Source organism: Pungitius pungitius, chromosome 21, assembly GCF_949316345.1.
Source record: "Pungitius pungitius chromosome 21, fPunPun2.1, whole genome shotgun sequence".
Lineage (NCBI taxonomy): Eukaryota > Metazoa > Chordata > Actinopteri > Perciformes > Gasterosteidae > Pungitius > Pungitius pungitius.
The window spans coordinates 3,046,254-3,071,749 of record NC_084920.1 but is presented as its reverse complement, the minus strand read 5'-3'; the positions used below and the strand labels follow the sequence as shown (position 1 = coordinate 3,071,749).

The 25,496-nt window shown below is 48.1% G+C and overlaps 4 protein-coding genes across 5 annotated transcripts; 2 read left to right on the top strand and 2 right to left on the bottom strand.

Moving 5' to 3' along the window:
* Positions 1 to 1,716: 1,716 nt before the first annotated feature.
* Positions 1,717 to 11,947, top strand: atp2a1l (ATPase sarcoplasmic/endoplasmic reticulum Ca2+ transporting 1, like). 2 transcript variants are annotated; one of them, XM_037463183.2, is made up of 24 exons: positions 1,717 to 2,013; positions 2,820 to 2,837; positions 3,099 to 3,181; positions 4,089 to 4,193; positions 4,713 to 4,851; positions 5,825 to 5,905; positions 5,988 to 6,073; positions 6,167 to 6,464; positions 6,558 to 6,724; positions 6,829 to 6,917; positions 7,003 to 7,105; positions 7,193 to 7,324; positions 7,449 to 7,565; positions 7,648 to 7,866; positions 8,099 to 8,210; positions 8,326 to 8,549; positions 8,642 to 8,862; positions 9,069 to 9,271; positions 9,352 to 9,437; positions 9,514 to 9,647; positions 9,742 to 9,859; positions 9,982 to 10,099; positions 10,381 to 10,414; positions 11,293 to 11,947. In XM_037463183.2, exons 1-23 carry the CDS (start codon positions 1,896 to 1,898, stop codon positions 10,383 to 10,385), a joined length of 2,976 nt encoding a protein of 991 aa, XP_037319080.2. In that variant the 5' UTR covers positions 1,717 to 1,895; the 3' UTR covers positions 10,386 to 10,414; positions 11,293 to 11,947. The 2 variants fall into 2 exon arrangements, with proteins under 2 accessions (XP_037319080.2, XP_037319079.2); XM_037463182.2 differs by lacking the exon at positions 10,381 to 10,414.
* Positions 11,434 to 16,346, bottom strand: sult1st6 (sulfotransferase family 1, cytosolic sulfotransferase 6). Its single transcript, XM_037463364.2, has 8 exons — positions 16,106 to 16,346; positions 14,796 to 15,974; positions 14,249 to 14,377; positions 13,901 to 13,998; positions 13,695 to 13,821; positions 12,794 to 12,888; positions 12,522 to 12,702; positions 11,434 to 12,289 (listed from the first exon to the last, which is right to left on the bottom strand). The coding sequence occupies exons 2-8, from the start codon at positions 14,980 to 14,982 to the stop codon at positions 12,177 to 12,179; spliced, it is 930 nt and encodes a 309-aa protein (XP_037319261.1). The 5' UTR covers positions 14,983 to 15,974; positions 16,106 to 16,346; the 3' UTR covers positions 11,434 to 12,176.
* Positions 16,347 to 17,179: 833 nt separating this feature from the next.
* LOC119212622 (tectonic-3-like) lies at positions 17,180 to 20,957 on the top strand. The gene is made up of 14 exons (XM_062559962.1): positions 17,180 to 17,825; positions 18,034 to 18,148; positions 18,223 to 18,320; positions 18,472 to 18,584; positions 18,690 to 18,798; positions 18,947 to 19,059; positions 19,136 to 19,174; positions 19,313 to 19,387; positions 19,485 to 19,604; positions 19,693 to 19,791; positions 19,881 to 19,984; positions 20,099 to 20,246; positions 20,368 to 20,502; positions 20,597 to 20,957. The coding sequence occupies exons 1-14, from the start codon at positions 17,519 to 17,521 to the stop codon at positions 20,840 to 20,842; spliced, it is 1,821 nt and encodes a 606-aa protein (XP_062415946.1). The 5' UTR covers positions 17,180 to 17,518; the 3' UTR covers positions 20,843 to 20,957.
* Positions 20,882 to 25,486, bottom strand: mto1 (mitochondrial tRNA translation optimization 1). Its single transcript, XM_037463231.2, has 13 exons — positions 25,067 to 25,486; positions 24,399 to 24,601; positions 24,118 to 24,317; positions 23,932 to 24,049; positions 23,244 to 23,542; positions 23,027 to 23,139; positions 22,653 to 22,843; positions 22,435 to 22,565; positions 22,105 to 22,309; positions 21,829 to 22,000; positions 21,593 to 21,702; positions 21,281 to 21,438; positions 20,882 to 21,178 (listed from the first exon to the last, which is right to left on the bottom strand). Exons 2-13 carry the CDS (start codon positions 24,586 to 24,588, stop codon positions 21,017 to 21,019), a joined length of 2,049 nt encoding a protein of 682 aa, XP_037319128.2. The 5' UTR covers positions 24,589 to 24,601; positions 25,067 to 25,486; the 3' UTR covers positions 20,882 to 21,016.
* Positions 25,487 to 25,496: the final 10 nt, after the last annotated feature.

Here is a 25,496-nt window from a genome sequence, read left to right as displayed (position 1 = left end):
TACATACATTTAAGGAATTGCCCCCCCCCCCCCCCCTCCACCACTCCCCACCCAGCAGGCCAAAAGGTCAGGTCACTTGGTAACCAGTAGCTAGCTCACCTGATGCATGAAAGCTGCCACAAAAACAACTCTCTATTTTAGAAATCCAAGTTCATGTCTGTGTTACTTGGGGAATCCTCCTTTAATGGAAGCATCCGGTTTTTCCATCTTTTATTTTCATCTCTGACTCTTTCTGTGGTGCACACTGACCTTAACCACACATCAATCACACACACACACGTTTACCATATGTGGAGGCTTGATAGAAAACCCATAGAAAATAGCTTTAAAAGACGTCACACCCTTTCAATGGACAGTGAGGAGTCATATCAACCCTCACACTGTGGTGTAAATTGTTACAAATTAGCAATACATATCTAGACAAATTTCACCCACATGTTTTACTGTTATTTGTCTTTCCATGCTGGTCAAAATCGTCTTTTTGTTGTCAGCTAGTTTGGTGAGGGCCACTCTTTGTGACACTTTCCATTCTGAAGAAAACTGCCCTCAGAGTGGCTTCCAAATGAAATATGACACATTAAAATCAATCACCGAAACACCGCCCATCACCGTCCATCACCGTCCACGATGCAGACGGCTGACACGCACACAGCTGTCTGCATTTTTCTGAAGCGGTTTGACCAAAAATAAACTTTGGATGAACACAAACATACACGACACGCAGGAACTGCTGACGCGTGCAGCGAGAGCAAGGCCTTCGAAAAAACTAAAAAAAAAACCAAAAGACCGTTGGTTCTTAGTTAATGATTCGATGTGCAGTGAAAATGGGCCTTGTGGCTGCCCCCCCCCTCTCCCCCCACTGTCCCAATGTTGCTCCTTCTGGACTTCCTGTCTGTGCCACAGACAGTAAATCAGCGGATTTAATTATTTCGCCCCGTTAAGTCACGTGTGCTGCTATTTGCCTGCGAGGACCTCAGTGCTGGGGATCCACCACCAGGGGCCAACGTGCCTCACGCAGCGGGGGGGACAGTGGACGGGTCCGAGCGCGGGCCTTCCTGTATCTGCATCTGCCCCCCCCCCTCGAGATCCTCCCTCGAATACACAGGAGTCCTCTCAGGTCTTATAGTGAGTTGTTCGGGGCACGACTTGAGTTAAAAGCGCGGCGTCCGGGACGTTTTTCTGGTTTTGAACTTCAAACGTCACGTGCTGATTGTGTCTAACTCCCATTCGCTAATTGCTGGATCATTTGTCCACTGTCTCCGTCCTTTAGTCTCTCTCTCTCTCTCTCTTCTGAGCCTCAGCCACCTTCCTCAGCAGAAACCAGTTGAGCCATCACTCAATATTCACCCCCCCCAACCCCACCCTCTGTGGAAGAGCTCCTGTCTCCCTCTCTCACCTTCTCCCTTCTTCCTATTCCACTGACCATGCATGTTCCAAAAACAGATCTCATTTTACTCCACAGTGTGACCCCCCCCCCCCCCCCCCCCCCCCCCCCCCACAAACTCCCCACTCTCCTCTCATTGCGTCCTTTCCCAATCCAAGCCATGTTCCTGTTACATGTCCACCATGCCGCCTCCCGCCCCGTTTGCTCCACCTCGAACCCCTCCGCCCCCTCCTCTCGCCCCTCACACGGTGGAATTTGGGGGAGGGGGGGGGCGGGGTGTCCACCAATCCCGAGCCCCTGCGGCGGTATAAAACCCTGGACGTGTATGCAGTTAATCGCTCTTTCTGTCAGTCCAGTACTCCTGAATCGGAGGGTGCCGCAAACTTCTCGGCGAGGGTGGTGGATCAAAAGAGGGAAAAAAACCTGCAGAGAACAAGTGAGAAGTGAGAAGTGAACGAGCCCCCGGGATAAGCACGGCTAGACGGGCGACCCCTTGTCTACCCAACCGAGGATGGAGAACGCACACGCAAAGTCCACGGCCGAATGCCTGACGTACTTCGGCGTGAACGAGGTCACCGGCCTCAGCCCCGAGCAGTGCAAGAAGAACCAGGAGAAGTACGGCTTCAACGGTGAGAGCGGGACGGGGCGACGGGGGGGGGGGAATGAGGGAGGACAGGTGGACAAGGGAGGAGGCCGAGGTCCCCGTAGAGAAACTCCTCACCTCAAAGACGAGAAGAGTCTCGGTGCACCTGCCGGTTCGGTCCACACGGGAGTCGGGGAGACGGGGGGACGTGGAGCGGACGTTTTTAGACGGGACAGCTGGCAGAGACGCGGGGACATTGAGAAGCGGAGACTTTGGGGGCTTTGAATAGCTTTAGTTTAAAGATAGACAACAAAGATGGCCGGAGAGCGAGGGAGACAGGTGACGGCTCCTGGGTGATATATGGTTTCGAGCGTCAACAAGGGGGGTGGGGGAGGGGGGTGGATTATTTTAGGCCCGGGTAGAAAGGGGAGGTCCTTAGATGGCTTGAATGATCTGTGATGCGTTTGCTAATCAATAACCCGGCGTGATGGCCGATCAGACAATGAAGGCCTCGGCAAACATCCTCCTGCTTTTCACGTTCCTGCCAACATTTTAGTGAGCTGTCACTAAACGTAGTGTTTTATTTTGTTTACAAATTGAAAAAGTTAACAGACTGAGGTTTAATTAAGGTCAGAATTAAAACCCAATCCAATCAAATACTGTAGAAAGGTTCTTTTTTTATTAGCCATTCATAAAGATAATGACAATTATCATCTAATACTAAAAAGTCCCAAAGTTTTGATGAAAATGTTTCTTGATGAAAGCCACGTCGTAAATCTAACGAAGCGTCCCTTTTCCTTCCTCTCTGTCTCCACGACCTTTGCCCTCCTTGAACTTTGTGTCCGACTCCAGAGCTTCCCGCTGAGGAGGGTAAGTGTTGATCCAGACACTACACATTACCCACCTGATTCAGGCCCAGAGGGGCAGACCGTCATGAATACTCCCCAAAAGGGTCCTGATCACGACGACGTCACACTCGATGCAACAAAACATTTGGACACCTTTCACGACAAAAACTCACTGAATCCAAGCTGCACTGACAGACATCTGAGATACATCTCGCATACTTGAGTAACTGCATCCCCGTCAGGTGGCTAAGCGTCCGTTGATTTCTCTGGTTCTGTCGTGCAGGTAAGAGCGTCTGGGAGCTGATCGCCGAGCAGTTTGAGGACTTGCTCGTCAGGATCCTGCTGCTGGCGGCCTGCATCTCCTTCGTAAGTTGACAAGTCATCAAACCAGTCAGCAGTGCGGAACTCTATTGATCTGAATCGATGTAAACCTCTGAGGAAGCAACACACTCCGAAAGTATTTTAAAAAAGTAGAGCAAGTTTTATAACACGAAGGAAAGAAATGTACTCTCTGAACCCTCCATCAAGAACACAAACTGTTGATCACTTTGTCTGGTCAGTGACCCCCCCCCCCTTGCCCGTCCATGTATTTTTGCGGATGACAACTTGAGAGGGAGACGGATTGCAAGGGTTTGTAGGGAGGCGCATTAATCCCCTTACCCAGCGTTCACCCCTCCGGGCAGCTGTCACGATGGCCCTAGAAGGCGAATATTGAGGAGACAGTGAGAGATTGGGGTCAGGAAAGTATAAGGGGGGGGCCCGAGGGGTGTGGGTGTATTTTAAGAAAGCTCCCGAGCTGAGGAGAGAAACTGAATCCTTCGGGGAAAGGTCAGGCCTGAAGGAAGGAACGAAGGGGCCACCGCAGTCAGAAGGAGACAAGAGTTATGGGACATGGAGATCAAATAAAAAACCATTACGTCATCACGACACACGTCAAATGTCATCTAATGAACATTAGGAGAGAAAGGAAATTATTAGGAAACGCCCTGTACAAGTAACCCTTTGATAAAAAGAAACAGAATTGACACTGTTGCAGGTTGATATTCACATAAATGCTTAATGCTCACTAAGCTAGAAATGCTCTTGGAAGGCCTCTTGTTATTCAGACTTTACACATGACATTCGATGTTGTAGAAGCAGCGAGGAATCTTTTCATTTCAGCACAATCCCAGCGTTCACAGTGTTCATTCACAATGAAGGCCCAACAGAGGGGAAGTGTGTCGCGTTTGTGTCGCGTCATCGCTGATCTACTTTCCCCCTCTCTGACCTGCAGGTGCTGGCCTGGTTCGAGGAAGGCGAAGAGACCGTCACCGCCTTTGTGGAACCCTTCGTCATCCTTCTCATCCTCATCGCCAACGCCATCGTTGGTGTGTGGCAGGTCAGTGATGAGATGGTTGCATTTCGTGACGGGGAGGAACGGGCTGCTTTTCTACCTGGAAGTGGATCAGCTGTTTGCTTTTAAGTAGCCATGACAACGGAGAGTAAACCTTAGCTGAACGATATTCTCTTTGAATCGAGAAGATCAATAGCGCGTGCCTTCTTGAAGTCGACTGCCTCAGTCACGTGAAGTTTAAATGTCCACACACTCACAGGTATATATGTATACATCAGTTGGGTAACAACACTGGGTAACTTGAGAGGCAGTGAGACACATAGACGTGACCTTCTCGTGTGTCATCAGTAGGCTGCGTATCGGTGTTTAGTGTCAGTTCGTAAAGCATGCTGGAGGACATTGAGGACTCATACCAACGAGAGCATGGGTCACAATTCCGTATAGACAGGCGTGTGGACATCATTTTATTTAACGCTTGTAAACATGTGGCTCAAAATGTGTAATTAAGCTCACTTGTGTTTTCCTCGTTAACTGGCTTTTTCTCTGTCTTCCTGTGTGCCACAGGAACGCAACGCTGAAGATGCCATCGAGGCCCTCAAAGAGTACGAGCCCGAGATGGGCAAGGTTTACCGTTCTGACAGAAAGAGTGTGCAGATGATCAAGGCCAGACAAATCGTCCCCGGGGACATCGTGGAGGTGTCAGGTAAGACACGCCAGGATCGTTCACGCTGTTTTCAACACTTCAGCCCGATGTAAATGAAACAGCAAAGATGTGCGTTGTGATCGCACGCGTGTTCTCAACCATGAGGGTGGACACACAGGAGCTCAGTGTGTGGAGAAGGCAGAAAGCGTTGTGTCTTTTTAAGGCGACGTGAGTGCTGTGGAAACATGCTGACTGGAGGAAAGCAAAATCACAAGTATAAATACCCTCACTGGCACGCGCGCACTTCTTCACCCCCCCCCCCCCCCCCCTCCCTCGCTGAACCGCGTCAGTTCATTTGTCGGAGTACACCTGTTGCCTCTCTCGCTGGGGCCCACCCCCCCCTCCCCGCGCCCCCCTCCCACCATTCTGATTGGGTTAAGGAAAGTTTGGAGACCCGCCCTCAATATGAAATTCACGGATTAAGTATAGAAAGTAACTTTTAGCAGTTGGCTTTAACTTTGACTCTAATGTTGCAAAAGCGTTCAACTGTCACACCAGAAATCGTCTGACTTTTGATTTTTCATCTTCAAGAAAAACAGTTAAAGGTTCACGGAAGAGTGGGGACATGTTGTTTAAAAATGTAAACTTTTGGTATCAATGTCTCCGGTATTTATACACTTATATAACATACATTTAACATCAACATCCGATGCATATCTATAATGTTTACTACTCTCATTGGATGCTTTGGGCTTCATGGAGATGAAGGATGTCACATTCATAGAAAAGAGATGGCGAACAATCTCTTTTGCAGTAATCTTGATGATGTAATTATGGGCGGCATAATAATTGGTCTACTTACAACTATTATAATCACTTAAATTTCCAAATGGTGTAAAACACTTACTGTAAATGTTTTTATTTGATGCCTTATTTGAATAAAACAAGCATTCTCAAATTGGTAGAATTAACAAGAAAGATTTGAATGATGAGGATTTATTGCTAATGACAGATTCTCTGTGATTCCCAACAGTTGGTGACAAAGTCCCCGCTGACATCAGGCTTGTTTGCATCAAGTCCACCACCCTGCGCGTCGACCAGTCCATCCTCACCGGTAAGGTGCCATGGATCCTTAAATCTCCCTGCCTCGACCTTCATCGTCGGCTTTGAATTGACATTGTTTTTTTCTCCCTTAGGTGAGTCCGTCAGTGTGATCAAGCACACGGATGCTGTTCCCGACATGAGGGCCGTCAACCAGGACAAGAAGAACATGCTTTTCTCTGTAAGTGCCTTCACCGCCACACGTATATATTTGATATGCCGCATGCATCACCTGTTGGTTTTCTTACCCGTCTGTGCTCACCTGCCTCCTTAGGGCACCAACATTGCTGCCGGCAAGGCCATCGGCGTTGTTGTGGCAACCGGAGTCGCCACCGAGATCGGTAAGATCCGCGACCAGATGGCCGCCACCGAGCAGGAGAAGACTCCTCTGCAGGCCAAGCTGGACGAGTTCGGCGAGCAGCTGTCCAAGGTTATCTCCCTGATCTGCGTGGCCGTCTGGGCCATCAACATCGGCCACTTCAACGACCCCGTCCACGGAGGCTCGTGGATCCGCGGCGCCGTCTACTACTTCAAGATCGCCGTCGCTCTGGCCGTGGCCGCCATCCCCGAGGGTGAGAGGAGGCAGAAAGGCCCGGTCCTTAGTCAGGTAGTCAAGGTGTGTGTCTTGTTCATTGCACTCACGGTTTCCGCTGATGTTTTCTCAGGTCTGCCCGCCGTCATCACCACCTGCCTGGCTCTCGGTACCCGCCGTATGGCTAAGAAGAACGCCATCGTCAGGAGCCTGCCCTCTGTGGAGACCCTGGGCTGCACCTCCGTCATCTGCTCCGACAAGACCGGCACCCTCACCACCAACCAGATGTGTGTGACCAAGGTGGGTGAAAGCGCTCGTCGGACCCGAGAGTTTGAATCGTGCCGTCGAGAGTTTGGACGGTTGCAAGTTACAAGTTGTAACTTCCTTTGTGTCCTCCGCCACAGATGTTCATCGTCAAGGGCGCCGATGGCGACCATGTCAGCCTTGATGCCTTTGATATTTCTGGCTCCAAGTACACCCCAGAGGGCGAAGTGTAAGCTGGTGTTCATTATTCGAACATTAAGGGTGCCCATGAACCGTCCCCTTGTTTGTTTCTAAATCTCTTTTCTGACCTTCAGGACCCAGGGAGGTTCCAAGGTCAACTGCAGCTCACACGACGGGCTCGTTGAGCTGGCCACCATCTGCGCCCTCTGCAACGACTCCTCTCTGGACTACAACGAGGTAAAGTCATGCACCGCACTGCTCCACGGACATCGCACTACCTTCCGCAGGTCAGCCAATAATCTCCTTCGTGCTCTTTTCCTCCAGTCCAAAAAGATCTATGAGAAGGTCGGTGAGGCGACTGAGACTGCCCTGTCCTGCCTGGTTGAGAAGATGAACGTGTTCAACAGCAACGTGAAGAACCTGTCCAAGATCGAGAGGGCCAACGCCTGCTGCACAGTAAATCTCCTCTTGCCATTATTTTCAATTTGGGAATAATTTAAATACGACTAATTTCCTGTGAAATAGTTAATTATGGCCAATTTGACTGCATATCTAATTAAAAAAATCTTTCATCCAACAGGTGGTGAAGCAGCTCATGAATAAGAACGTCACTCTGGAGTTCTCCCGTGACAGGAAGTCCATGTCCGTGTACTGCACCCCCACCAAGGGCGACGGTGGCGCCAAGATGTTCGTGAAGGCAAGTTTCTTCTTTTTCTTTTTCTGTCGCACATCCTCTGTGCAGCACTTTGAAACAAATGATCATTTTATCTCCTCCACAGGGTGCCCCCGAGGGTGTGATTGACAGGTGCGCATATGTGCGCGTTGGCACCAACCGCGTTCCCCTGACCAACTCCATCAAGGAGAAGATCCTGACAGTCATCAGGGAGTGGGGTACCGGCCGTGACACCCTGCGTTGCCTGGCCCTGGCCACCCGTGACACCCCCCTGAGGATGGATGAGATGGTCCTTGAGGACTCCACCAAGTTCGCCGATTACGAGGTGAGAAGGGAATCATCTTTAAATAGAGATGTTTGTGCTGGTCAACAATTTTAAAAAAATTAATGCGATTAATTGTGATTAATCGTAATTAATCACGCGATTACCTTCTCAATAATTAATTCAAATAAGGTGTTGCCTTTACACAGTATTATTGAAGATATTTCTTGTAAGTCTCCACTAAAGCATTAATGTTCATCATATTCTGACTCCTTTTTGATCCTTTTCTCCTCAGACTGACCTGACCTTCGTTGGCTGCGTGGGTATGCTGGATCCCCCTCGCAAGGAGGTCTGTAGCTCCATCGAGTTGTGCAGAGCTGCTGGAATCCGTGTCATCATGATCACCGGTTAGTGTTATGTGTGGGATTTTTATTTTGTATGTCATATATCCACTCTGCCTTCTTTTACGCCTCAGTAACACCTCCCCCCCCTCCGTCGAACCTCTCCTCCTCTGAATTGCAGGTGACAACAAGGGAACCGCTATCGCTATCTGCCGCCGTATTGGCATCTTCAAGGAGGATGAGGATGTTGACAACAAAGCCTACACCGGACGCGAGTTTGACGACCTGCCCTCCCATGACCAGTCCCTGGCCGTAACCAGGGCCAGCTGCTTTGCCCGTGTCGAGCCGTCCCACAAATCCAAGATTGTGGAGTTCCTGCAGGGTCATGATGAGATCACCGCTATGGTGAGAGCCTACCGCCGCGACATACGTACCAGCACCAAATACGTTTTGTAGTTTAGTAGTTCAACGTGTGCGTCCACTCCTCCCTGTTCCAGACTGGTGATGGTGTGAACGATGCCCCTGCCCTGAAGAAGGCCGAGATCGGCATCGCCATGGGCTCTGGCACTGCCGTTGCCAAGTCTGCCTCTGAGATGGTCCTGGCTGACGACAACTTCGCTTCCATCGTGGCTGCTGTTGAGGAGGGCCGCGCCATCTACAACAACATGAAGCAGTTCATCCGCTACCTCATCTCCTCCAACGTCGGTGAGGTCGTCTGGTGAGTGGTCTGCGCCACGTTGCACTCGGGACCGGATAGTTCCAGCCGTCTTCCTCAAACCTTCGGGCCTGTCCTCGCTGTGTCCCTCCTTGCTCTCTCGGGCCTGTCCTCGCTGTGTCCCTCCTCGCTCTCTCGGGCCTGTCCTCGCTGTGTCCCTCCTCACTCTCTCGGGCCTGTCCCTACTGTGTCCCTTCTCGCTCTCTCAGTATCTTCCTGACCGCCGCCCTGGGTCTGCCCGAAGCTCTGATCCCCGTCCAGCTTCTGTGGGTCAACCTGGTCACTGACGGCCTGCCCGCCACCGCTCTGGGCTTCAACCCCCCCGATCTGGACATCATGGGCAAACCCCCACGTTCCCCCAAGGAGCCCCTGATCTCTGGCTGGCTGTTCTTCAGATACATGGCTATTGGTGGTAAGCAGGACTTTTGGGCGTTAGTGTGAAATGCAGGACGAGCTCTTTCCTCCACCAACACCGCCTTGTTTCTCTGATAGCATACGTCGGCGCTGCCACTGTTGGTGGTGCTGCCTACTGGTTCATCTATGACCCAACTGGCCCCGGTGTCTCCTACTTCCAGCTTGTGAGTCTCCTTCGTTGTGCCTCTGACGCACTCACGCAGGTGTGCACCTAATGACCCGAACCTCTCCTCTGTGCAGTCCCACTTCATGCAGTGCCACGATGAGAACGAGGACTTTGCCGGTTATGAGTGTGACATCTTTGAGGCTTCTACTCCCATGACCATGGCCCTGTCCGTGCTGGTCACCATTGAGATGTGCAACGCTCTCAACAGGTAATACTTCATGGTGATGACTCCAGTGGGGTTGGTCTTGTTTTTCAGGCAACATCTGTTTTCATATAATGTTCTTTCTCTTTTTCTTTTCAAGCTTGTCTGAGAACCAGTCTCTGATTCGCATGCCCCCATGGAGCAACTTCTGGCTGCTCTCTGCCATGACCCTCTCCATGTCCCTGCACTTCATGATCATCTATGTTGACCCTCTGCCCGTAAGTCAGACACTGGCGCTCTTTCATTTGGATTCCATTGAAGTATTGTGAGGATTGGTGTTTGTCGTGGATGCTCTCCGCTGTAGTTTCTCCGCCGTTCTGATTCCCCTCTTTCCATCCAGATGGTCTTCAAGTTGACCCATTTGAACGTGGACCAGTGGATGGTCGTCCTGAAGCTTTCCTTCCCCGTCATCCTCATTGATGAGGTGCTGAAGTTCGTGGCCCGCAACTACGTTGAATGTAAGTAGCCTGACATTTCTGCACAACCACTCTAACGTATGGAATAAATAAAGAACTACCTTATTTTGTAAAATAACTCAATTTTTTAAGATATCATTCGCTAATATTTTATTTCTTTTATCCTGTATGTGCAATTCTTTTTAATCGCTGTGCTATCATCTAATTGTATCACATCAACTCTTCATCTACAAATTCATGATAAGTTTAATAACGTCTGTTTTAATCTGCCTAATTCCATCCCTCCCTCATCATTAACTCGCCTAACCCTTGTTGATTTCCAGACTAAATTCAGTCAACCCACCACCTTTAGTCAAGGTATTCCACTGCTTGACCTGCTTTTCTCTGTGTATCTGCAGTTGCACGTTTGTGTATTTTTGTTTTGTTGCTCATGCAAACCGGTCCTCATTCTTTTTGATGTTGTTCGTATCGATGTGAAAACAGGGGCTTCTCTTACTCACGTAACGACATAATTGAACAACTGTTCTAAATTGACATGGTGACAAGGTGACTCGTGGCTGGAGAAGTCTCTCTGTATCTGGCGTCTGTGTTTAGTTAGTGTTGTTTGTATGGACCGATGCCTGCTGTGGTACCACTTGTGTAAAAAGCGCTCCATATGGTTAGCGCCCCACAAAAAGCCTTTGGTAACACTTTATTTCAAAAGGATTTATGAGCAGATAATAAACATAGAATAAATACAATAGCTTATAACGCACTATAATATATCTGCAAACAGAGTAAGATCTTTTAGTTTTATTGTTGAATTCAATAATAGATTTAACCCAGGATCCCACGACTTGCATTATAATATTATACTCTTGTAAATACATCATAATGTGTTATAAATAGTTTATTATGTGTTCACACACTGCTTTGGGTGGCGTGATTAAGTGAGATAAGTGTTACCAAACTTTTTGTAAAGTATTTTGTATGTGATATTCCTGCATTTAATGCATAATGAGTCTGCTGCTTTGAATAGTTTTGATGTCAAAGACATCCTGAAGTGAGAGGTGAGGTCCTAAATGACGTCACGCTTCCTTTGATCAATTGAATTTTGGGTAACTTCCTGGGACATTGACTTGTTTGTATGCAAAGACAACTTGTGTTGTTTCATTGCATTTGTTTCTAATGTTGCAATCAAATGTTTCCACAAACCACTTTCCTTTCATCTGATTAATGTATTTTCTCTTTACCAGGTACAGAAGCTAGATAGAGATGTAGAAGAAGATCTTAAGGGTTGGAGAGAAAGAGAGAGAAGAAGATCAAAACCAAAGAGGGGAGCCATAGTGAACCAACCATTAGAAGAAAGAGGAGAAAATACAGGAAAACTTATTTAAAAAAAAAAACAATAAAACCTGTCAAAAAAATCTACACAAACATAGCCTCCACACAAGCAAGGAGATTTGACTCAACCGAAAGGAAGTATCCATGGCGATAAAGTATTCAAATATTTAAAATTTTATTCTCAGAAAAAAAGTATGTATTGAAAGTGATTTTTTTGTTAAACTTGGATTTTCTCAGCTGTTGTGTTTTTGTGTCCTCTGTCCATTTTCATATGATTGACTTTCCAGCTCATTTCCTTTATTCTAGTCTTTTGTCGCTCGTGTCTCGTGCCGCCTCCCTCCTTCGGCTGGGCTTTGTTCAGTGTGGTGTAGGGTTGCGAAATGACTTCATATGGGCAGAAAAGCCAACGCGCCCCCAGGTGCCAGCGCTCTGCGGGCTCCATGCGGTCAGCTGACTCTGTTGGAGGTCTCGTGACGTCAAAATGGGCACGTCCACTTAGTCACAACACTTGTGGTCTTATATATTGTTTACGTGATAAGCTGCAATAAAATGATGATTTCCAACTCATGTGCTCGTGTTGTGGAGGCCATTTTTTTTATTGATCCTTTAAGTATCCATACAGAGGATTTCCTTTCCATCTGCAGGGCAGGAGGCACATAAGCAAGCTCAAACAAATCTTTGTTTCCTCTCTTGTTTTGGTGTCTAGCTTCTGACAGGATCTGCACAGTGTCACACATGTCTTTGGTTTGAAGAGCGATATCAGTTTGCAAAAAAACAACAACAACAACCAAATCCGTTAGATAAGGTCTCTAAATGGTATGTTGACGCCCTTCATCTGCTTTTCGTAATCTTCATCAAACATCTTCGATTGCTCGGGTGTAAAATGGTTTCTCCAATCGCCTACTTCACCTGTAAAGACACGAGATGCAGCAACACAGTGTTAGGGAAAAAAAGTCGTTATATGTATATATATATATTCATATTCTATAGATGAAAAAACAACAAAAGCAATGGTAATACACCCAGGAACCTCTAGGTGGCGCCACTGTAGCGTTCACTGTGAAGTTGTGATTTTTTTTTTTACATTTACATTTGACATTTTTTGAATAACTTGTAATGAGGATCTTGCTCACGGACGCACCTTTCCTCATGAAGGGGGAGATGGACTGGTCAAAAACCGGCGCCGGGACGCAGGAGTAGTTGGTCATCGGGTTCTCCTTCATGTTCTTAAAGGACGTGAGCTCCACAATCCGGCTGATGACCTCGTCAGAGACGGACAGGTCCAGGTACCTCATGATGCGCTCCACCTCGCGCCGGGGATTCTGGGGAGGGGTTAAAGGTTAAAGGATGAGAGGGTAAGAGGACGTTGCGCGGCTGATGATTGGTGACACTGAATCCGGGTGTTTTCTGCACCTCTTTCATGTCCTCATAGAAAAGGTAAAGGATGTTCCTCTTCTCTCTCTCCGCCCAGTAGCCTTTGACGTGGTCATACCAGGAGCCCCACGACACTGCAGAGACACAAGTCCTCTCACGCCGCTGCACTCCCAGTTCAGTAAACTTCAGTTTGAACAGCGCTAAAAAATGTACTTATCATTGGAGATCAACTAGAGTTTATTGACTTTTGGGTTGAAAAGTTGTGGTTCGTTAATTACTGCTGAACAGTTAATCCACTCTGCAGTGGAATCTGGACCAAAGTCCATTTATTAAGAACCTGAATTAATTAAAAAGTTGCTGATAAGTATTAACTTTTTAATTAACTAATTAACTTTAACAACGTGTCCAGCAGGTTAAACACCAGATTAAGGGATTTCTCACAATCGAGAAACCCAACTGAGTTTATTATTTGTGTCTCGCAAACTGTTCTGTAAGGCGTCTGCAAAACCTTGTTGACTTTACCAAATTCCAACGGGGTCCCAAAAGAGCATTTAAAAATGCAGCTGTAAAGGAGCAGGCAGTGGATTGCCAGCAATGGGACACGGAAGCAGAGAGTAATCATGAAATGACACCACGTTAAAATTCCCATGCAGATCTGAAGGATTATTTTCCTCTTATTGGCTTCGACCTTCAGTCTGCAAAGTGTGAAAAGTCTGTATCTCACAGGGAAAAAAACTTACTGTGAGGTTTCATGGAGAAGTCACTCTGATATTATTATTATTATTATTATTTGTTTAAATACCCCTCATGGCTGCAGTGGGTGAATGTTCAAGTGTGGCGGATATTTCTCAACTCAGCTTAAATCTTTGTGCAAACAGAAAAAAACCCCAGCTCAAACTAATGAAAGAGGACACTCAGGAATGTGATTTAATCTACTTACACTCTCCGCGCATGAACTTGGAGACGTAGCCGTCCCAGGGACCCGGCTCAGGCTGCGTCATGTTCATACAGTCAAAGTGGAAGTAGCTCACCAGGTTGTCTTTGGCGTTGCGCGACACGTAGATAACCTTCAACGCGCAACCAGTCCCGTCAGAAAGGGATTCACGAGTCATCAAATGGTGTCGTCAAACATTTACTGCGATTCACCTTGCACCCGTTCTCCCAAAACCCTGTGGGCACCAGCTGAAAAGGGAGATGTGTCTTGATGATCCTCGGAGGAGCCATGTTGTTCAGATAATCAAGACCTGAGAAGAGGAAAACGTATGTGTGAGCGTTTCAACACGCAGATCCCCCCCCCCCTACAGAGATAACCATCTGGAATGACTTGAAGCTGAAACAATGTTAGTTACTCATTTGCCGCAGAACAAATAGCGGTTGGAGCTCGTTTGCGGCTTTAAGTGGCCAAATGCAGCGTTTTTGACGGAATGGAAATGGAAAGAAAACCCATCACATGCAGTCACAGACAGGGACACGAGAAGGGAAGGGAGCATTCACCTGAAGGGATGGGCGGGGGGGAGAACATCTCCAGGAAGGGACTGCGGACGGGGGTCGGCGCCCGTTTGCAGGCCTCGGCGTCTCCGTTGTGGAGAAGCAGGTCGACGATCTCCTGCGTCCACGTGGTCCCTTGTTTGAAGGAATAACGTTGTTTTTTGGAAGAAAAAAAAAAAAAAGAGACGCCAACAAAATAATCATGTGACTTGAGTGAAAATGGAGAAAAACAAAAAAAGCATTGACTGTTTCAGTATGAATGAGAATTTTACTCAAATGTCCACAGTGAAAGATGACGAATTAGGATTTCAAGTAATGTCGGTTCCCTGTTATTACTTTTCTGAAGAAATGTCAAGTTATTTAGTTGCTGGACTTTGTCTCCTGAGCTCGACTACAATAGGAAAGGACTCCATTGTCCTCTCTCACATGGACGAGTAGAACTATCATTTAAACACTCCGTTAACCGTCGAGCTGCCAACTCGTTAACGACACACCACAAGCCATCACCGAAAACCCAAAAACCTCTCCACTCAGACCCGCAAACCCGAGGTACCTGCTTTGGGGTAGGTGGCGATCAGGAGGTCCGAGGGGTCGGGGCGGAAGGCCCAGACGGAGTCCCAGTTGTTGGCGATGCTGCACATGAGCGGAACGCCTCGGACCGGGATGAGAGGGAAGCGAGACATGGAGGCGCTCGCCCTCTGGATGGCTTCGCTGAAGGACAACTCCTCTTCCCCCGACATGACGGTCACGGGCCACAGAGTCGAGTCAGTCGAGGAGACCGAGAGCCAGGAGCCTGACGGGGTTTTTTTTTTTTTTTTTGGGTGGTGGGTGGAAGGGGCGGTTGGTGCCTCCCGGGGTCCCGTCTTCAGAGGATCCGTACGATTGTCTGCAAATCTCTACTTGCTTGACTCGTGTTTACTCAAATTGTTTGTTCCTTCTTTGATGCCTTCGGGTCTCCAACATCTGAACAAAGGAGGCGCTTCAGTCACATGGAACGTGCTTCTCTTTTTGCCTTCTTTCTGTCTTTGCGACCTGGCTGGCTGCTGGCACCCTGCTCTCCTCTGTCTGCGCTCACTGCAACGTTCCCAGGACCAGCCTACGAGGGCCCTTACGTAACATTCCCAGTTACGTATGAATTCCACTTTTTTCAGAGCATATCAAAACGGCTTGTTCTGTAATTGGAGCCGCGGATGAGGGAGGATCTTAGAAAAGCCCCTAAAGAACACACAGAGGCCAACCGCAGGCCACACACACACACACACAAGGAGCACAAAAGATTGTTGGAACAAGCAAATCTCACGAAGCTTGGAATTTGTGTCAGCAAAAAAATAAAAAAATGTAAGAGACACGTTTAAAGTCTCCAGCTAAAAAAAAAAAAAAACAACCCTTGGACCCAACGTTTTACAGCACTAACAAAGACAATTAATCCAACGCAGTGCAAGTAGCTTCACAAAGCCCTTATCAATGACATAGTGTTGAATCTTGTCTCTTTTAACACACTTTTTCACTATGTTATTTATATATATATATATATATATATGAAAACTACAAGTCTACGTTACTATAACAATGAAGGTAGTTAACAATGAAATGAATAGAATACGGATATTCTTTCGAGAGGGGAATGTATAAAATAGAATAGTTTTGTTTGTCATGAGCACATCCTCTGGATCAGATTGAAGCATAGGTTCAGTGGACCGAGCTGCAGGCGGGATGTTGTCTTACACAGCTTCTGCAGGGACAATGAGAGAGACAACAAAAGGAAACACAAAAAAGTCTCACGCTGCGATTTCTCCAACAAAAAAAAAAACGCACAACACAGAAGCTAAAACGCGGCGTTCACACACACACACATCAGTTTACCGGCATTCACTAGTTGGTTGATTTAGTGTTTCCTCTGGAGTCCCACTGGCCGGACAAAACAAACAGGGGGCCACAAGTCGGCGTGGGTTTGGGACTAATATCTGTCCCTTTTTAAGTTTGCTAAATCCTCATCAAGTCTTCCGTTATCCGTCGTGAGGCCCTGACCAGGTAGTTCTGTTGCCTGATGACGAGTTACTCTTTCTCCAGATTTCATACAAATATGAGGACACGTTGGCCCGAGGCAACTTGCTTGTGATTGGCTGAAACGGTGAGAGGATGGCAAAGTCAATGGCATGAAAAATTGTTAATGGGGAAACATGTCATCGTAAAATACATGTTTTTTTTATTACTTTTTCTAAATATTGAACGCTTTAGGCTTTAATACGCAAACGTAAAAGAGTAACCTGACAGGTATCATATAAACAAAGAAATGAAGAAGTCATAAAAGTTGACTTGGCACCGGCCCCACTGCTGTGAGGGCATGCCCTCTGTGAATCTTTTACAGTGTCAGCATGATCTTTTCTTTTCAGGCAATAATTAAAGACCTTGGAGATAGCAGCACACCACAAATATATGTGGAAAAGTACTTTATCTGCCCTTGGCTTAGCTTTTATGTTCACTTGTTTCATTTGTTGGACATATTCTCTTTATTGAGTGACAAATGATCACCTTCAGACAGCCGGCACATGGTCTGAATGTAAGTTTACACCCCGTTCTAAAAGATTAGATCAAAGCAGATTAAAAGATTCAAGAAAGTAGCCTCACATAAGGCCAAAATGTTTATTTACATGACCTAATTAGTGACGGATGCTTTAGAAACGTTCAGTTCTGGGCGCTCAGCTTTTTCCCCCCACTTGACTCATGCAGCTCCACAAAAAAAAATCATTTTTCAAATAACCTTATGGAAGCATTAAAGTCAACCCCCGCATTCAGCCAACTGAATACTGTTGAAATGGTTTTACAAAGCTGAATTAGATTTCGATTAATTTTGATTATTTTCATGTGGTTATATTGTTTAGTCTTTTTTTGGTCTTTGTCTAATTAAAAAAAAGTTCCTCTTTAATACTTATGGTTAGAAAGGTTCCTCTTTAATATCTATGGATATAAAGGACGCACTCTTTTACAGGTTTTACGGTAGAATCCTCGTAAGACCGGAAGTCTAATGACAGCTTCCTTAGCAACAAGGAGAAGCTCTTTAACGTGTGTATTTACGTCAGCGTGTTTTCAGCGGGAGCGAGATGTATTCATGGAAAACTGGATTGCTTATTTTCCTTTTAACGCCGTATTTTTTATTATTATAAGAACTCGCGGTGTGATCGACGTGGCAGGAATAATTTCAGCTAAGCTAACGTTAGCTTGCCGGACTCACACCTAACGATTAACTAACGCTAGCTGCTATGTTTCTTTGAGGAAATGAATTTCCGCCCGTGGTTTTGTTCCTTTCAGTTATGCTTCTTCTCGTGTGGACGTTTAGTTCACACGGCCACGGGTTCAGGGGTCACTTCCACCGTCACCCCGAGCTCTGCTGGGGGGCCTTTCATCTCAGCGACCCCTGCTCCGGGGGCCCCGGCGGCTGTGGACGTCACCAGTGTCCGCCCTACTGAGGCGTCCACCCTGGACTCCACCCTGAGCTCCATAGCAACCACGCCCGTGACTGCGTCCGATGCCCCCACCGTGGCATCCTCTGCAACCACCGCCCTGCCTCTGGTGACGTCAGAGGGTAATTCACACAACACCTGTCTCTCTTTGGCGAGGTTTCGTGTTTCCATCCTGCAGAAATCTTTTGGATTGTGAGGCCTTGTTCCACGTGATCCATCAAACTGTCCCCCGATGTTTATGCAATATAGACCCAAATGATTTGATCTACACTGTAGATTTCAATATCTTTTTCTTCAGGTTTCCTAATGTATAATTTTGTTGTTTTAAAGGTTGCCTCTGTGATTTAACGCCGGATTTCTGTGACATCGGTTGCTGCTGCGACACACGGGATTGTGGGATTGCGAATTTGAGTACGGTCTTCACTGGATGTCCACACAAAGCCACGTAAGTCGAATGCTCCAAAGTAAACCGCACATACAGCTGTTTGGAATTTACGGCACTTTGTATTTGTTTGACAGACTGGGAGTTTGCGTGGAGAAATGGCTGATGTTCACGGCGAATGTGGATTCGTCTCTCATCACCGTGACTGACTCCTTGTTTTGTGTCAGGCCCACAGGTAAGTAGAAGTGATACTAATAAAATCATTTGAAATCAATTGACGAACCACCATTCCCGTTATCAGGGAAATCACTAATTATGTCAACAATGAGCTAAATTGAAGCATTCACAACTAATTCCATTGAATAATCGCATTACCCGATTAACAGATAATGCAGCCCAGGCCCTCCGAGTACCACCACAGTATCTGGCTCTAGGGGACTCGTACCACTTCTCACCACCAGCGCCTACGAGCAGCAGCCACAGCAGAGGCTTCTACAGGGTACGGACCCCCCCCCCCCCCCATTCAAAGGGATGTGCTTTTAAACTGTTTCGCTCTACGCTTCGGTTCATCTGTAGTAGATTAAAGATTGAGTTGTCTTTGCAGGTCGACGACGTCATCCAGACATACTTCTCCGACTCCACCGTGCGGGGTCTCCTCCGTCAGCCGTCCCCGGGGGCTGCCGCGGCCTTCTGCACCAACGGCAACCCCGCAAGTCAGTTCCCACCAAACACACATGTTCTTTTGTGTACTTGTGCCGGTTTTTTTTTTTCTTTCTTCTCTTCTATAACAAACATTGTTATACTGTATGTGGAGGTGCATCTGTATGTGAAAACCCTAACCCGGTTTCCCTCTGCCTGCAGAGTTCCTGAGGTCCGGCTCGCTGTCTTGTACCCGCATGTTGACTCCTCAGTCGTGCACTACGGATCCAAACCTCAACGCCCGCTCCTACTTCTCCGGCATGAGCCTGATGAAGGTCCTGAAGTCTGCGTGCGTGCATGAGAACAAATATCTCAGCGCAGAAAGGCTAACATCAAAATCTTTGTTTACAGACTCCGATAGTGGAGACGGAACCGGTGTCAGACTTCCTGGTAAGTTACAGATTGGACATATTTTTAAAGCAATACATGATATAATAAGTAACACCTTTGTGCATTCAAATCGTTTCTTTACACAAAGAATGTGTTTTTCCGGTTAGTAGTAAGGTGCTGTGCAAACTCTTGTTTCAGATCCCAGTGTCTCCGTCGTCTGACTGGCCAGCACCAACTGAACAAAACAACTTGTGTGTCAATGTGGTTAAAAATGTCAGTTCATCACATCTCTCTATTTCATTTCTGTCCTTTTGAATCATTTACCAATTCAGTCAAAGTCCCTTCTCCCCTTTTCCTGATTCTCCCACAGGTGGAGTTTGTCATCAGATACACAGAAAGGGGGGATCTCACTCATGTAACAGTGGACGTGGTCTTGGCTGATGTGGATCCAAATCAGTTGCTGCTCCAGACCCACTCGGTTCAGTTTCAGGTAGCCTGTGAAAGCCACAGATTCCCTCCCCGAGCGAACCACTGAACGGGTTGGATCTCTAAAGCTAAATGCCATTTGTCTCCCCCAGCTGGCAGAACCGGACCCACCTTCGGGAGATCCAATCCCCGCCGTTGGAATCCATGTGGGATCCCCCGTGATCGGTCGCTTTGATGGAGCACCGCGGCCCGTATCCTTAGAAAAACAACGCGGCGGAACGTTGGGTTTGACCCCAGCCCGGGCTTTGCGTCCTCCGTGGGTTCCTTGACAGCGAGTCAGCTGAGCGCCCTGGGGGTGTCGCAGGGCGGGGGGTGTTCCCCGGAGCCCGGCGGGCGAGCACCCATCCTCTTCGCACACAACGCCGTGGCCGGCTGCACATTCAGGCGAGTCAGGCTACCCTGCGTCACCTTCATCGCATGGTCATGATAGTGGAGTTGCTAAAAATGAGCTCCCATCTTCCATCTGTCCCTTTCCCTCTGGCCCGCGTCGCCGTTTAGTTCTGCATCCGCGGACTGCTCGGCGCTGCGGTCCCAGATCTACGGAGCGCTGCAGGGCCTCGCTGCTCCCGACGTCGTCGCCATGAACTTCGGGTCCCAGCCGGACTGGACGAGAGTCCTGAGACAGGAGTGCCCCGTCAGCCTGCAGGTGAAGCTCGATCACGGAGTTGCATGTTATGCTTTTTTTTCTTCGAATGATCTGAAATGAATTTGAGTTTATAAGTTTGTGTTTTCATATTCAAAAGTCCTTATTGGTTTGCCTCTCACAGGAAACGTGTGAATCCGGCTGCATCCTTCCTAAATCTCTTTCTATCCGAGTACTGTGGGCCCGCCAGGGTCTCTTAGACCTTCCACAGAACTACATCCTGGGGGCCAAATACCTATTCCGGTGTCAAAATTTCAAGGTAAACCCATCAAATTCTTATTTTCTGTGCACCATGCATCCTTTCACTTTTACTGAAAATGACCAAATCCTCTTTTTCTTTTTTATTTCCCCAGTGTCCTATGTCGTCCCCTATTCCCCTCACCACTGAGGTGACGTTTGCCGACATCACCCTCTACCCAGAACCCCCCAGGGGCTCGCCTCAGCCGGACTGGAAGTTTCCGTTTGGTTTCTTCACCAGAGGCTGGGCCGAGCTGGACGGGCACGTTGTCGTTAGCGGCGGGGTCACTCAGAAGGTCACGTGGACTTTAAAGCTGCTCACTGTAATGTCACTAACAGGATTAGAATTCTTTACTAGTTAGTCACATGAGACATGTTCTTTTTTTTGAGGATTAGTTGTATATGTCATTTTTATTTTGTTATGGTTGTTTTTTTTACGACATGAAGAGATATTTTTCCCAAGTAAAAAAAAACAAAAAAAAACGTAATTTATTCTTTCTTGTACATTTTTTAGGAAGACATTGGATGGGTCGAGTTTATGATGCGTTCCTTGCCGACAGCTCGGCTCTTCTTGCTTCCATTTGGTTGTTTTTGTGTCTCTGCTCTCGCTTTTCTTTTTGTCCCGCGTGACGCACGTAGTTGAGGAGATGGACGATTGCAGCTGGAGTGATTCCCTGCAAACGAGTAGCGGCACCCAGCTGGAAGAAAAGCAGGGTTATTTGGGTTGTAAATGTAATGTGCTTAAGGGTCTAATGAAAAACCAAAATACTATTTTTACGCAACAAATACTACATTCTCACAGTTGTTGGTCGAGCTTTGTCCAAAATCTCTCTGACCTCCTGAGACAGAGACACCGACAGGGAGAAATAGTCTATGTCCTGTGGGAGAGACATGTTCTCCTCCTTCTGGATTCTTTCAATTTCTTTCTTCTGTAGCTGACAGTGAGGCCTGTACACAGCTAAAGAACCGAAGAAACGTCTTATCAAGAATGTTATCTTAAAGCGACACCACATCGAGGCAGAACTTTGAGGGAACTTGGAAGGAAAAAACGTGTCTCCCCGACCCCGTTGTCGCTCTGCACTGCCTCAAACTGCCCAAACATGTCATTTTACCTTCTATCTTGAGTCTTTGTGAGAACTCCATGTGAGGGGAAAGGCTCTCTGGGAAGGCCGATGCCAACATCTCAAATGTCACGTCGTTGTACTGCAGCACCTCCATACCACTGGAAACAAAGCAGCAATGTAACACCGGCACCCAAAAGTTGACCCGAAAACGAGCTGCCGGACGTTCCCGGACGGGGACAACTGGGAGCCGCCGACCACGGCGCTTCCACGTATTTGTCACTCACGTCATGGTGGCGTTCTTGGCCTCGCTCATCCCCGCGTCGGGCAGCTTTGCTCTCCAGTTGCGGGTGGACAGGGCGAGCGCCTGCAGGGCGCCGAGCGCACGCCGCAGACTGTCTCTGACTCGCGCGGCCTGCTGGTAGCGCGAGGGGGACACGCACCCCACCTCCTCGAAGCCTGGCAGAGAGAAAACCGTTCAGAGGAGGAGGAGGAGGAGGAGGAGGAGCAAAGATTTTTCAAAATGAGCAGAAAGCAGAGCGGACGCGCCGCGCCCCCCCCACCTTTCAGAGTCAGACGCAGGTCGGCGTTGTCCGGCCTCAGGGAGGTTCGAAACTCGGCCCGGCTGGTGAACATGCGGTAGGGCTCCGTGACGCCTCGGCTCACCAGATCGTCGACGAGGACTCCGATGTAGCTCTCGGTCCGGGACAAGGCCACCGGGGGCATGGAGAGCGCCAGGCGGGCGGCGTTCACCCCCGCCCACAGGCCCTGCCGGGGGGGGAAACGGCAGCACACCGGGTTGCGAAGCGGTTTTGGACCGGCGTGACGCTGCATGTTGCACCGCCAACAATACCGCTATGCTTAAAAAGAAAAGAAAAAAAAAGCAGGTCTACCTGTGCGGCGGCCTCCTCGTACCCCGTTGTTCCGTTGATCTGGCCGGCCAGAAACAGCCCCTGGGTGCTTTTGACCTGCAGCGCGGGGCTCAGCTGAGTGGGGCACACAAAGTCGTACTGAACACCGTAGCCTGTGAAACACAAGAACCGCGGGCACATTCAGACCGGCCGCTCCCCCTCCCTTCTCCACGTCCCCCGTGGATCAAATGCTGCTCTACCGGGCGTGTGGATCTCGGCGCGGTGCAAGGCGGGGATTTCTCTGATGAGGCGGAGCTGCACGTCCGGGGGCATGGTCATAGACAGACCCTGAGGGTACAAGAGGTCAGAGGTCACCCCCTCAGGCTCCAGCCACACCTGGTGCTGTCGGCCCGGGAAGCGAAGCACTCGCGACTCGATGGACGGGCAGTATCTGTGCGAGACGAGGACGGGAGTCATTCAGAACACGCGGTCTACTGTGTGTGTGTGTGTGTGTGTGTGTGTGTGTGTGTGTGTGTGTGTGTGTGTGTGTGTGTGTGTGTGTGTGTGTGTGTGTGTGTGTGTGTGTGTGTGTGTGTGTGTGTGTGTGTGTGTGTGTGTGTGTGTACACACGTACCTGGGACCCTTGGCGTCTTGCTGTATGTGACAGTTGAGGTGAAGACTCTCCCTCACTACTCGCTCTACACCAGGAGTAGTATAGGTCAGGTAGCAAGGCAGCTGCTCTTCTGACTGAAGAAGTATCAAATCCAAAAGGCAATTTAAAGTCCTCGTTGACTAAAGAAAAACTGTCGACTGCAGATTCCTGCTCCGCTCTTCCAAATGTAAAACCCTACCTTGCAGTGTGTGTGCGTATTGAGGAAGCTGAATGGAGTTGGATGGCTGTCAGGGGGGTGGATTTTTGCCAGGGAAAAGTCTACTGAATCCTTCACAATCCTGGGAGGGGTTCCAGTGCGCAGTCGGCCTATCCGGAGCCCTAGCGTCTCCCTCAGGGTCTGGGACAGCCCGGGACTCGACGGAGCGTCTCCGATCCGCCCCCCGGGGGACTCGGTTTGGCCCATGAAGAGGGAGCCAGACAAGAAAGTACCGGTGGTGAGGACCACGGAGGCGGCTGAGATCGGGTGGACTTCGTTGGCTGAGAGGTTAGAAAAAGAAAAAAAAGAGAGGTGCAAAATCATAAACTTGTAAAACGTTAAAACACTTCAAATCTGTCTCTATTTAGTTTGTTTTTATTTAAGTGTCAATCAAGCTTCTGGTGTGATATTTAGAATTTAGTAGGACATATACAGTGACTCCGTAGAGATCAATAATTAGATTTACCAGACTACAAATAAAGAAAGCTGCACAGAAAACAAAGTATAGACTAATTTAATAATACATGCAGCTTGATTTCAGCTGACTTATAAGACTGGTAAAGATGACCACGCCATTATCGGTCAGGGCTAATGGACGTCTTTATTTAATTCACACTGTATAGTTAACCAAAGAGAATAAAATGGGCAAAAGTAAACTTGTGTTCCCCACCTAAACGTATGCCAGTGACTCTGTGCTGTCCGGACTCCTCTGGGTTCGGGTCGGACACCAGCAGCTCCTCCACGGAGCCCTCCAGCACCGTCAGCCCGGGAGTAGACAGCAGCTCGGACTGGACGAGAAACACCGTTAACCAAAGATCCACAATAGAAAGTCCGACCACATCCGCGTACGAGATACCTGAATAAATTGCCGGTAGCGCTGCCGGTCCAGCTGGGCCCTCGGGCCCCACACGGCGGGGCCTTTACTACGGTTCAGGATGGAGAAATGGATGCCGGCGTAGTCTCCTGCCCGACCACACAGCCCGTCCAGCGCGTCCACCTCCCTCACCAGCTGACCCTTCCCCACCCCTCCCAGAGACGGGTTACAGGACAGGGCACCTGGTGGGGAAAAAAAAACTCAATCAGATTAGAATCTACATTGCACAAAGAGAAATTTATTTTTGTCACCAATTCGCTCACCGATGGTTTGCACTTTGTGGGAGACCATGAGGGTCTTAGCCCCCACTCGGGCTGCCGCGGCCGCCGCCTCGGTCCCGGCGTGGCCCCCGCCCACAACAATGACATCGTAGCGCTGTGGGGCCAGGTGACTGGCACGTCTGGAAACCAGGGACAGAAAACTCCGCAGGGCCGGAGGCTTCTTTGTCAACATGTGGCACGAGGACCTTTTTTGGAGTCGGGGTCAGGAGGTTAAATAGAAGCTACGTGTTTCTTAAGTAGAATATTGCTCCATCAAAAGTAAGTTATACTTGTCGCAGTACATGCTAAAATCGTTCTTTATAAAGCGTTACATTTTTGTTGCATCAGATTTGACATTGACAATTATTTTGATTTTTTTTTTTACATCTACCGTAATTGACATGCATTTGAGCCAAGGTTCTTCAGTAAGGACGATGCTAAAAGCTGTAATGCCTTGAAGAGGGACGGTTTGACATTAAAAAGCATAGTTTAACCTAAAATCAATTATACGTATATAGGTTACTTTCCACTGACCATCAGTCATATAAACACCCTTTATAGATAGCATTACAAACTCCATGTATCTTTAGGCGCAAAAGAAGGGAACATACTAGAGAGACATCATTTTATATGCAGTTAACACAACGGTAACAAAATGATGGTCTACTCACAACTCCTTTAGCACAGGACGAAGGAAACCTTAAATTTAATAACCGCATTGATCTCAGAAGAAACCGAGGTTCGAGGAGGGATGAAGATCCTTGGGACAATATCTGAATGCCGGCTATGTAACACAAACGCTCTTAATGGAGGCTGCCATGTTGTTTGTAGCGTACTGCCGTAATGACTGGTGTACGGACGCACTGGCAAAGTGGTTTCACCAGTTCAGTTTGCCTAAGCTTCGACTGTCCTTTGAAGCGTTGATGAATTCATGAATTAAAAACACAAAGAAAGTAACAGAGAAGGGCACAAAAAGTCCGCAGACGGAGCCGGAAGTCATAACGTTTATAAGTTAGTACTTTTGGGGGAAAACAACATGCGTGTTTTTTTTTTTTTACTGACTAACACTGTGTCTCTAAACCACTCATTCTTGTTCACAAC